At 40.2% G+C, this 13498-nt stretch overlaps 1 protein-coding gene across 1 annotated transcript; it reads left to right on the top strand.

Annotated features, from left to right (window-relative positions):
- Window positions 1-4345: 4345 nt before the first annotated feature.
- On the top strand, window positions 4346-12446 carry clpp (caseinolytic mitochondrial matrix peptidase proteolytic subunit). The gene is made up of 7 exons (XM_085785224.1): window positions 4346-4469; window positions 5972-6073; window positions 7215-7286; window positions 7386-7482; window positions 9307-9494; window positions 9606-9711; window positions 12174-12446. The coding sequence occupies exons 1-7, from the start codon at window positions 4458-4460 to the stop codon at window positions 12398-12400; spliced, it is 804 nt and encodes a 267-aa protein (XP_085641350.1). The 5' UTR covers window positions 4346-4457; the 3' UTR covers window positions 12401-12446.
- Window positions 12447-13498: the final 1052 nt, after the last annotated feature.

The following is a 13498-nucleotide window of genomic DNA, read 5'->3' as shown; positions in this document are numbered from 1 at the left end:
TTTTTTGTGCTTGTAATATGAAGAAAAACTTGCTCCACTATCAGATTTTTTCTTCTTATTCCAAGTGAAAATATGCTTGAAAGAAGTAAAAAAGTGTCTAAAAACAAGCTACTTTTAATATGATGTGTCTTATTTTAAGTAGAATGAGATTTGTTTTGACTAGAAATGACATTTTGACTAGAAATAAGACAAATATTCTTGCTAAGATACTTGAGTTTTTGCAGTGTAATGCTGCATTAACATCAAAACAAGGTAGGCTAAATAAAAAACGATAATACATAGGCTACGTAGTCTAAGAAAAAAAAAAGGAAAAGTTAGGGGGAGGGGCCCACTTTAGTATTCTTTAAGGGGGCCCAGAATTCCTAGCAACGGCCCTGCTCATGACACGGTTGCACTTTTGTACTGCTACTACGGCACCGAATCTGTATTATTATTATCTGTGTACTGTAAACTGAATGCTGCTATTTTATAACATGCTTTTGTTTTTATTTATTGTATTTTGTACCAGGGAACACCTATGTATGGGACAGCGGATGGAAATGAGCCTGTGGCTACAATCCGGCTTGTTTATGATTTTATGTTTCGTTCTTTTTTTTCTTTTTTTTAACAACTTTATTTACAACAAGAGCATACACAGGACTGAATACAGTTAGATGAAATAAGTGTATACAACATTAATACACAACCAAACAATCATAAATACGCCAGGGGATGACAGCAAGACAGAAAAAACATAAACTTAAATAAATATTTTGTAAAGCTTACATCATACGTTTTAACAGCTTTTTTATTCTCACAATCACAGAGGGAGGAGACATATTGACCAACATATGCAGACAGTTCCAAGAAGTTTGGCTTCTTACCAGAAAATTTAAAGTTTATGTATATAAAATTTGGATAAAATAATTAACAAATTAATCATATAAAACTGAGAATTTAGTTTTTTATCATATTCAGTGTAGCCAAACAAAACATTTTTCCAGCATAAATTAAACTTATTTTTATTTTTATTATTACCTGTGAAACAAGCTTTCCACATTACTGTTTCAGTAATGTTCAAAGATATGGGCAAATTGTTGTTTACATTAAGATTTTTAAAGAGGGAAATAATACCCGAGGGCACGAAATTTATGTTCAATCCGGCTTGTTTACGAGTTTATGTTTTAGTAAGGGCATTTTAGCAGATATTTGACCAATCTGGGAACTAAATCCTTACCAAGAAATTTCTTCACAGTTGTCTTTAGGAACATGCGTAGTATGACGTCTTAAAATGTTGAAATTCAACTCCCGTGGGAAACCCCCTAAAAAACTACTCAAAGTTGGGGTACCCGTAACTGGATTTTTGAACATTCCGAAATGTTAAATTTGGCCTTAAGTAACTTGTGAGGGGTCAAACTAGAGGTTTTTCATGATTCTGAGTTGATTGCAAACATTAGTTTTACACCCAAAACACTCCTTGGTGGAGAAAAAAACAGCCACACCCACTTTTCATGCTCATCGGAACCCCCATCACCACCACCAATAGAATGTATTGCAGAGAAGCCATTCCTTAGCATTGCAGAGGTTGTGTTACATAATACTACTAAATACTCAATATAACTTTCTACCCTTTTTTCTATTTTTATTTCTATTATATTTCTACAGACCCTCCAGGATTTTGTGGTGTCGCTAAATTTAAAAAAAAAGTTATTATAGATGTAATTTATTATGCGGACCGGTAGCAAGCAGCGAGAGAGAAAAGACAGTGGACATGCACCAGATTTCACATACCAGCAACAACTGAAACAAGTTTGTTCGAAATGAAGATAGGAAAAGCACAAAAAATACACAGTGGTGCTACATTGATTGCAAACATGATCATGTTAATCTGCACACACACTGAGCATCAATCTCCATCGAGCATCCAGGCTCTTTTTGAAGAATGGAAAAAGATGTTGCAGTGTGTCACAAACACGTTCATTCCAGCTTGGGCCTATTGCTTGGTCATGACCGTATGGTAGCTGTTGTAGTGTATTATGGGATTTGTAATGTGAGTAATGTGAATGCTATATTGGTGGGCCATTATTAACATTATAGGGCCATATAAAAGTGTCGCAGGACAGATCTGGCCCCCAGGTTTTTGACATGACATTGACGTGTGTGCTAGATTAATGTCCAACAATGTAAAAAGGTAGAATATAAGTTATATTAAGTATTCAGTAGTAATAGTAGAAGTTTTTTTGTGACATTAAAGAAAACCTCTGTCATACACAGGAATAGCTGATCTCTAATGTATTCTATTGAGTATAGTAGATCACCTTTATTATAATAGCCTAAACCTAACTGCAAAAATCCTTGCGAAGACAATAGGCCTACACCATGTTTTCCTAGTTTGATAGCTAATGGAGCAGTCAGCTAGCATTTAGGAAAATAAAATGGTCAGATGGTCATCAGATTCAGTCGTACATAGGAGTTGGCTAACTAACCATATTATTTACTGTTAGCCAACTAACAGCCATTTTGGTAAGACTTTGACGCCTATCTCTATAATGCATAATTTATAACCATACTTATAATGAGTTATAATGTGGTTATAGCATTGTACTATAATTATAAACATTCATAAATGATCATAATACTTTATAACAATAATCATAACACACTATAAAACATTTTATGATGACTTATAAGGTCAGGTATAATAATACGTTATAATTGTTAGTAACTGGCTGACAATGCCCACGTCGATAATACATCGTAAATATAGTTATAATGTGTTATAATTGGCTTATAAAAGTGTATAACCATCATTATAAATACTCATAAATGATCATAAGGCTTTATAACAATAAGCATAACACATCATAGAGCATTTTATAATGGCTTAAGGTCAAGTATTACAATAGAGTTATAATGCTCTATAATGTGTTATGCTTATTGTTATAAAGCCTTATGATAATTTATGAGTGTTTATAATGATAGTTATACACTTTTATAAGCCAATTGTAACACATTATAACTATATTTTAATGCATTATCGATGTGGGCTTTGTCAGCGAGTTCCTAATAGTTATAACATATTAATACCTGACCTTATAAGTCAAGATAAAATGCTTTATAGTGTGTTATGATTATTGTTATAAAGCATTATAATCATTTATGAGTGTTTATAACCATAGTTATACAGTGCTATAACTGCATTATAACTTTTATTATTATAACCCATTATAAGTATGATAATAATGCATTATAGAGATAGGCATCAAATAAAGTGTTACCACAATTTTTAAGTTTCTTATGCATGTTATCAACGCAATGACATGACATATTTCAAGTTCTTATGCTCTCACATAAGGTGTAAAAAGTGTCTGTCAATGATTGAAGGTTGTAAATGGCTTCAACATGTCTAGCACTAGCTAACTCCAACCAACTACCACTAAACAATACTTAGGCCGATTTACCATGGCAATGATTAAAAAGTAGAAGAAAGAAACATTTTAATGTACATGTACCCAATAGTGAGAAGTGTGTGTCTGTGTGTAGGCTATGTTTCCGTTTTTACTGGTATGTGAAATCTGGTGTGCACCTGATGTCTTTCCTTCTCTCTCGCTCCCGATCCGCATACAACTTAATGTTATATGAAAACAATAACTAGTAATAAAAACACATGCAAAAAAACGTAATGGAAACACTGTGGCCACAGCTGACCACAGCTAGCCACAGTGGTCTATGATAGCAAATTTGCAGAAAAGTTGCAATGGTAAGGCCAAAGAATTCATGATTGAATTTGCATTAAAGTAACATTGCGGAGTTTTTCGGCCTTAATGTTTCCAGACTCATTGCAATGGTAGAAAAATGGTTAATAGGATGAATGGTGCTGCCGCTGCAGCCTGAGCCGGGTCGCGTCGGCTGAAACTGCACTATGGAACTTCCCTGCACCAACATTCTATTGGTGGTGGTGATGGGGGTTCCGATGAACAAGAAAAGTGGGTGTGGCTGTTTTTTTCTCCACCAAGGAGTGTTTTGGGTGTAAAACTAATGTTTGCAATCAACTCAGAATCATGAAAAACCTCTAGTTTGACCCCTCACAAGTTACTTACGGCCAAATTTAACATTTCGGAATGTTCAAAAACCCAGTTACGGGTACCCCAACTTTGAGTAGTTTTTTAGGGGGTTTCCCACGGGAGTTGAATTTCAACATTTTAAGACGTCATACTACGCATGTTCCTAAAGACAACTGTGAAGAAATTTCTTGGTAAGGATTTAGTTCCCAGATTTTCATATGTTGCCCTTACTATTTCGTTCATGAACGTGCACTGTCCCACCTGAGCTGACGTCACCTCGGGCCGGGCTGTAGAGGGCGCTGGCACCACGCGCCAGGGAGCACGAGGCTGTCTGAGCGGCGGGTCAAAGGTCAGAGCGGGACTGCTTCCGGGGTAGCTGGGGGTCGCTCAGAGGGGGAGTGAGGAGTTTCTACAATGCTGTTACGTGTGAGTATTTACGGTGTGTGAACACCGCTGTCATGTCGCCGTGTAACTGCTGTTTTACGGTGAAAAGGTGTTCCGTTAACCGCCGTTAGCTGCCGCTAGCTGCCGTTAGCTGCTGCTGTTAGCCGCCGTTAGCTAGCGGCTTGTGTAACGTTGCTTCATCACCTCTAACTGTCAGTGAAGCTGCTGCTGCCCCGCTGTCTGTGCTGCTGCCCCGCTGTCTGTGCTGCTGCCCCGCTGTCTGTGCTGCCCCGACACCGCGGTAGTCAGCTGTAACCAGTCTGCCTGTGAGCAGCCTGAGTGAAGTCCTGTAGGTGTCTATTTAGCTGCTGCTGCTAAGTTAGCTTTGACCCGGTGTCATAACAGCGGCTTCAGCCATGTCCAGTCACCTGGTGTAAGTGCGTTACACGAGTGGAGCTCCTGTTGTCACCAGCTCAACACCAGCCTGAGTGGAAATGATGTTTCCAGTTGTGTAAATTCAGCTATGATACACAACACAGCTGAATATAACATGCATTAGACTAGAGGAGAGGTTCTGCTACTTGAATTTGAACATAGCTGCTCATATGGTAGCAACCATAGACCATAACTGAAAACACTATAAAACTTGTAAGATATTATTATGAATGAAAATATAATAAAGAGGAGAAATTAGCGTCCAGTCAATCGAGCAAGCATTCAATTAGCCTTATCAATCAGTCTTTATGTAAAGTGTAGAATCACCAATGCAACATGGTCTCCAAACACTTTACAGTTTACAATAAAAGAGTGCATGAGGCAAACATACCAGGTATAATGAAATAATAATATAATAATGAAATGTAAACTAAACAAACATGTTTAAAAGCATCAAAAAGTCAAGAGACAATGATAATAGAAAAGAAAAAGGTGACCTAAGACTGGTTGTAATAAGATGAGTAACGATAAGTCCTGATTTAGAAATGTCCACTGAACCAGCTGCTTTGACATGTGACGGGAGGCCGTTTCAGAGAAAAGGGGCACGGTTGGCGAATGCTCCATAGCCAGATGTTGTCTTTCTAACAGGAAGAATGGCTGGGAGACCAGCAATGAGTGAGCGAAGAGGATGTGCTGGTGTATATCATATGGTGCGATCAGCTCGGTGAAGTTGGGTGGTGGTCCAGAGAACTTTAAAAGTCAGTAAATGTGTCAACAGCGTGGGCAGGAGCTGAGACGATAATGATCATTACCTCTGTTTACCTGGGGGGCACTGAAGACATGTTAATAGAGGAGTAATATGTTTTATGTTTTAATAATCAGACTTCAGGCTTCAGTCTGAGCTGTAATGCACAGGAACCAGCTGTGATATGATGGCTACACTGATTGTTGCCGAGGGAACAAGGTCCTGTCCTGTTAGACCATGAGCCTCCGACCGGTCTGCATTTTCAAAATAAAACGTCAGCTCACAGTGACGCCTGTTAAACTGTCCCACATGTAAAACCATTCTGTCCTGGTTGAATGAAACCTGTTCCCTGTTTGTCTTTCAGAGGGTGTTGCACGTGGGAGCGTTGACGCTGAGACACAGCAGGTCCATCCAGTCCAGTCCAGTATGGAGGAACCCTCTCATACCGATAGTAGTGGAGCAGACGGTGAGTGGTTTAGTCTGCTGTGTTCAGAGCTAACACACGTGTTGCACATAAACACAGGCCGTACCAACACCCTCACTGAGTAGATATGTACTATTTCAATTTTAGTCTGCTCAAAATCAAAGTATAGAATAAAAATAGCTTGATATTTTTAAAATTGGTGTTGGTGGACATGTTAAAATGTCCTCACCATCATGGAAAACAAAAGTATTAGTGGACATTTCGCCTCTGACCATTGAAATAAAATTGGTTAGTGGTCAAGGTTGTTTTTTTTTTTATACCACAATCTATAGTTCATATTAAATGCAGTTAATATGTCTGCAATAGGGACATTTCAACTGTTCACACAGTCATACTGTACATTTTTGCAGTTTCTACTGTGCCTCTTCTAGCTTCCAGCAGGGGTCAGAATATGGTTCATTCAAAGTTGTCATGTCTTAAAGGGATAGTTCAACATTTCGGCAAATTGGCCCATTGCTATAATCCCTATAGATTTACGAGTAGATTCATTACCTTTAATTGTCGGTGCGAGCTATTTTTAGAACGGCGGAGCAGAGCCGCGAGCTGCTCAGAGCTACGCTACGGAGGCTCATTATGGGATTTCTTGGTTTCCCTCATCAAACTCGTCAAATACACAATCCAACAACTCCACAACGCTCTGGTGGACAAGTTGTGACCTGCACATTCACCACGCTATGAGATAATAACACAACGTTACCACACAGAGTTGTTTTAGAGGGAAATTCATGCAAAACTGCTGATGAGCGTTCCCGTCGGGGGCAGTTTTCTCTGTATTTGCCTCGGAAACTACTCTGTCTTGTAACGTCCCATTCTGTTTTGTGTATTTGAGGCGTTTGATGAGAGAAAGCAGGAAATCCCATGAGCCTCCGTAGCGTAGCTCTGAGCAGCTCGCAGCTCTGCTCCGCCGTTCTAAAAAAAGCTTGCACCGACAATTAAAGGTAACAAACCTACTCCTAAAACTATAGGGATTATGCCAAAATGTTGAACTATCTCTTTAATATCAAGGTGTGTTGTTTACTGTCTGTGAAGTCTCTACAAGATGGTTACATGCAGTGAGGAGAGCAGACACCAGAAACAACCTGCAGCTTTTTGTCAAGTCATTCTGTATCCTCTACTGTTCCAGGGGAGAGGAGAGCGGGCGTACGACATCTACTCGCGCCTGCTGAGGGAGAGGATCATCTGTGTGATGGGTCCTGTAAGTGTCTCCCTAAAGCTCATCCACATCAACATTTAAGATGTCTTGTCTTCATTCATCATGTTGTCCTGTTTTCCCTCACTGCTCTGCTCTGCTCAGATCGACGACTCCGTGGCCAGTCTGGTTATTGCCCAGCTGCTCTTCCTCCAGTCAGAAAGCAACAACAAACCCATTCACATGTACATCAACAGTCCTGGTAAGAGCAGCACTGAAGGCACCAGCAGACAGCAGCTCGTACACAACCGCTTCTGTTTCTATCACAAGAACATTGATCAAATAAGAACAACCTCTACATCTACATCTGTAGAATGCAAATGTGAACCGAATTTTCCAATAAGAGAAATTTCAGGTTTCATTTGAATTATTTGTCTCTTACAGCCTGTTGCTTCACATTGTGAGTTTGGTGCCAGTTAAAAGTCTTTTTGATGCAAACACATAATAGACTATTTAGATCATTTAGATAATTCATTCATATTTCTGCTTGCATACCAGTGACAGTCCGAGCTGCACGCTTGTTTTCAGAGTGTGGGTTGAATGAGTGAATGTAACATCTCCCTAACCCATTATGATAGGATAGGACAGTTTAGTGAAGGAGAGCTGATGAAGGCAGGCTGGGCGTATACAGGGAGAGCAGGCTGGGTTATGAGCAGAGGGATGGAGCTCTGCAGTCTGAGAAATCTGTAGGAAACACACAGAGAGTGAGACACCATGGCAGAGGTAGACTTTACTTGAAATGAACTGAATTAAACTTAATTGATCCCCGAGGGGGGAAATGAGTTTGTCCCAGCATCACATGAAAAACAACAATGACCGTGAGGAGATAATTGTAGTACAGGGCAAAATAAATCAAGGTACTTGATAAAAGAACACATTCATATCATCACTGCAACATCCTGGTAAAATATATATACTGTATATTTTTTTCCGACAATCTTAAGTATTTTAAACATGTATGTGCGATCTATAAATCTCTACACGGCCTGTACCCACCGCCCCTGGAAGAGTATAAAAAAACAACAACCAGATAGGAGTATAGGGACTAGAGCCACCACAAGAGGGGACTGTGAGGTACAATTTAGACGCACAACATTTTCTCAAAACGTGTTATCAATCCAAGGATGTTTAGAATGGAACAAGTTACCCGTTAATATTAGAGAGTGTCCGACTTTTAGGACCTTTAAAGCACAACTTACAGACTGGATATTAGACAAACAAACTTGTGAGCACCTGTAATCACGTTTAATCTGGGTCTTGTGTGCAGTTGTATGGCTATGGCCGGTGCGTGTGCAATAGTGTAGTCAGGCTGCAATCATGTAAGCGTGCTCAGTCTGGTTAGAGTAGGCCTGTAACGATACACGCGTCGAAATCGAAGCCGCGACACTCTAAGACACGAACCTGTGTCGCCAATGAAACGGCAGAACCGCGACACACCCGTTCCAATGCTCTGTGTCTGTTTTTTTGTTTTTTTTGCTTTGACCCCTGGGTATATGGCACAGACGGCAAGTTTCCTAAACTTAAATAGTACAAGTTGGTTGGGTTTTACCGTTATGCCCGTTATTCACCAATAAACACAGTAGATGAGGTGGATGAGATGGATGAGTGACTGACGGGCGGAGCGCTGCGCGACTCTGACTGCTCCGTGACACTGAGACTGATCGCCGGTGAGTGAATTGAACAATTCGTGTATCGAACCGTGGGTCAGAAATCGAGATACGAATCAAATGGTGACTTTGGTGTATCGTTACAGGCCTACTGTAGGTTAAAGTAATCACATCTAGTCTGAGCATGTGTAGCATGTCCAATCCTCCTGCAATTATGTAAATGTACTTATTTTGTTATCTATCGGTCCTCTGTCTTTATGGACTTTTTATGTTAATTGTTGTATTGTTTGGGGACGACGGATGTAATTTAGTAGCAGTGCTAAACCCGATGTATTTCTATACGCCATTAATATGCACTGTCCCGTCTGAATGAATAAATAAATGAAGGATGAAGTCTCTCCTCTCCCTCTCCCTGCCAGGCGGTGTGGTGACAGCAGGTCTGGCCATCTACGACACCATGCAGTACATCCTTAATCCCATCTCCACCTGGTGTGTGGGCCAGGCGGCCAGCATGGGCAGCCTGCTCCTGGCGGCAGGGACCTCAGGCATGAGGCATTCACTGCCCAACGCCCGCATCATGGTCCACCAGCCCTCAGGGGGCGCCAGGGTACACGCTGCATCTCCACACACACTCACACTCTGATCTGACAGCACACAGGGGAGTAATCATGTGTGTGTGTGTGTGTGTGTGTGTGTGTGTGTGTGTGTGTGTGTGTAGGGTCAGGCCACAGACATCGCCATCCAGGCTGAAGAGATCCTGAAACTGAAGAGACAGATCAACACCATCTATGCCAAACACACGGGGCAGCAGCTGGAGACCATCGGTGGGTGTTTAGCAAGTATAATATACACAACCAACAGGGTATACATTGATGCACAACCAGGGTTCCTACAGCTTAAGCCAAGTTAAATTTAAGACTTTAAGACTTTTTTAAAGCCACTTGAAATGAAATTTAAGACCGACTTCATAATAAACACAAATGCAGAAAAAAGAGGAAAAAAAACACCACATGAATTACATAGGGTTAGGGACAATTTGACCCACTTTCCTATGTGATCCAAGGTAAAGTGACTGCTACATGAACATTGGATTGTGTCTCTTTCCAGCTGTCCTTTCAAAATAAATGTCTCTTTCCAGCTGTCCTTTCAAAATAAATGCAGAAAAAGTCTGGAAAAAAAAAACACTGACTCGGGAGCTGGAGGCGGCCGCCACTAACTTCTCTATGTGGAAATGTTACCAATTATTTAGAGATTTGAGACTAATTACAACCATAAAATACCACTTATCATGTGTTAACATTTTTAAGACTTTTGAAAACTTGATTTAAGACATTTTAATGCCAATTAAGGCCTTGTTTTTAGATTAATGAATTCAATGCCTTGTAAGACTTTTTAAGGATCCATAAGAACCCTGACAACAGCACATCAAAATGCACAGACAATCATAAATATTGTATAAAAACAGACCATGACAAAAATATAGTTTAAAGAGAAGAAAAACAAGTCAAAGATGGGAAGAAAAAAGATAATAGATAAAACAAAATACATAGAAGAAATAAAAAAGGGAAATAAAACAACATCAAAAAGAGGGTCAGTCAGCGAGTTCAGGGGAAAACTTTTCATAATGACTCAGTGATGTGTTGCTTTCTTTGTCATTTATTAAATTGAGATCTTAAACAAAGACGTTAGTTCCAGTAGAAAAGGAGCGATCTTAGCTAGTGATTTAGCAAAGTTTTGTTTGTAAAATTAGAAAAATGACAGAAAAAGAAGCTTCAAGGAAATGACATCATCAATTTTTCCTGTACAATTTCACAGTCACAGACGTTTTAATTTGTGGAAAGGGGGCAGAATATGTCTCCTTTAAATCAGACTTGTGGGGGTGAGAGAAGAATAAATCATAGAAACAAAGTGGGTAAATGTACAAAATAAGGTACAACTGTCAGGGATGTGTTAGTGTAGCGTAACAACATGTCTGTCAGACTGGAGCAGCTGGAAATGTCCTGGAAAATGATTTCAAGAAGAGTGGGAACCCTGAAAATACACATGTAAATGTGGCTTATGACTCTGACACATGGGATGTCAATGTCAATGTCAATTTATTTATATAGCACATTTCATATGGCAAGCATAAACTCAATGTGCTTCAGAATAAAAGCAAGATGCAATACATGTGAGTACATATTAAAACAAAAGCTAGTGCATATTAAAACAGAAGCCAATGTGTTAAGACAAACAAACAAACAAACAAATGAATTAAAAGCTTGCGAGAACAGGTATGTTTTAAGATTACACTTAAAAGAAGATGTTGTTGGAGATGAGCGGAGTTCAGTGGGTAAAGAGTTCCATAGTGTTGGACCATAATAACTAAAAGCACCTTGAGCTGATGTTGAATGTATACGTGGTATTGAGAAGAGATTTACATGAAGATGTGAGGTATCTGTCAGGTGTCAGAAACACAGGCAGGGGCAGCACCATTAAGAGATTTAAAAACAGTGTGTAGCTGTGTAGCACACAGAGAGCAGAGTGAACCATGATTCATCAGACATGGACTCATTTTTTTTTCTTAACTTTATTTTTCACGTTTTTTTGCACAAAACATAGGTAGCATCAGTATAATAGACAAAAATAGGTATGGGTACAATATGATGTGGCTAAATAGTACAAATGCTTGCCAAGTTGTGCCCTTATAAACACAAAAGAAACATCAAAAAGAAAAAACAAAAGCATATGCACATATACTGTACGTCTAAACACGTGATATCTCGGGTACACAAGTTCGCTTACACCCATATGACTAAATAATCATCTACATATTCATATACAAATGCACACATACATATGAACACTCGTGAACACAACATGGGGGAACCGTGGGTTGCGAGTAGGTCGTATGTCACATACATTACAGCAATATGGTCATAGTCGTTCTTGAAACCAGGATATACATACAGTAGCATTAAGGCTGGTTATCACCTCTTCTTGTAATATAAGTGCTCCATTTTTCCCAGAGGGCATCACCTTTGTCTCTTTGTAATCTGAGACTAAACGTCAGTAGTTCCATTGTTTGGATGTCTTTAATTATGGCTTCCCACTGATTAACATGAAGCCATGAAGATTTTTAGGAGGTATCTGTCTTTTTTTGGTAATTCTGTGTCCATGTTACCCAGGTAGAATGATAAACAAGTGAAATTAACCTCACTGATAATACTTTGAACTCGTTGCCAGAAGGATTTAAGCGTGGTACAGACGTGGCCTCATGCTGCCTGTGTGTGTGTGTGTCTTCCAGAGGGGGTGATGGAGAGGGATCGCTACATGAGTCCCATGGAGGCGCAGGACTTTGGCATCATAGACCGGGTCCTGGTGCACCCGCCCCAGGCCGGCCAGGACGAGCCCGAGCTGGTGCAGAAGGAGCCCCCGGCGGCAGCCAGCTCCTCTCCGGCCCCCGAGACCCCGAGTCCCGAGCAGCCCGCCCCGGGGACTAGCCCCCCCTCCTCGTACAAACCTGAGCCATGAGCCCCCCACCACGGAGCCTCTGAGTCCTGCAGGCCGCCTCAGGGCCGGGGAGGGGCCCAGCCTCACCGTGGTGGACCCCTCTGGTCTTAAGTAGCTGCCCCCCCCCTCCTCTACCCCCTCTACAGTAACAACACTATGCAGTCCACACACACACACACGCAGGCAGGCAGGCAGCAGGCCGCCTTCACACACCGACATATCTTCAGGTCAGTGTTGGATACAGCTTTTGTGTTGAAGTCTTTGTGAGACGTCGGTTCCTGTGTTGGGTCAAGTTCTTATTCCAGTTGAGTTGAAGCTGAGGAGAAACTCTGCACAGCTTCTTCACCGGGGGGGGGGGGGGGGGGGGGGCTGCTAAGACTCTTCTTCTGAACCTCCTTACTGCAGAGCTGTCCACCGAGCAGTGCAGAGGACCATGTACCACCTGTATTTGAATATTCATATTTGTAATAATAAATATAATTTTGACCACAATTCACAAAAACCTGCACTGCTTGTTTTTTATGCCACAATAGTGACAAAGGAAATAGACTAGATAGAAGTTTGTACAGACGTCTTAACTCTACTTAAACTACAGTAATCTAATCTCTCTACAGATGTTTCTTTCACCACATGCACACACTTCAATAGAACCAAAAAGCAACACATGATGCTGCATCTAAAGAACAAGAACAGATGAAAAACAAAGTCAGTCATCTGTCAGTCTGGAAAGGCTTACAAAGACATTTCTAAAGCTTTGGGACTCCAGCCAATCACAGTTTGGGTAACTTTTTTCCCCTTGATAAATTAGATCATTTAAAAACTGCATTTTAAATGTACTTGTGTTATCTTTGTCCAATATCAAAAATGTGTTTGGTGATCTCAAATATTTTAAGTGACAAAAACAGTTATTGTTCATAATAATAGCAGTGTGTTTAAAAAGGTGAGTAAACCTCAAAATTCTTCAAATAAATTGTATTTTAATGAACACAACTGCATTGGGGACACGGCACATTCTATTTCCAACCAAGAAAATTGGAAAAAGTAATTTAATTTGATAATATTTTACAGAAAGTCAAGAAATATAATGTTCAAAAAAATGTCAAGCAGTGTTGACATCTT

Source organism: Trachurus japonicus, chromosome 8 (assembly GCF_045865225.1).
Source record: "Trachurus japonicus isolate A0001 chromosome 8, Traja_1.0".
NCBI classification, from domain to species: Eukaryota; Metazoa; Chordata; class Actinopteri; order Carangiformes; family Carangidae; genus Trachurus; species Trachurus japonicus.
Note: the sequence above shows the minus strand (reverse complement) of the source record. Positions and strands in the feature narration are given on the sequence as shown.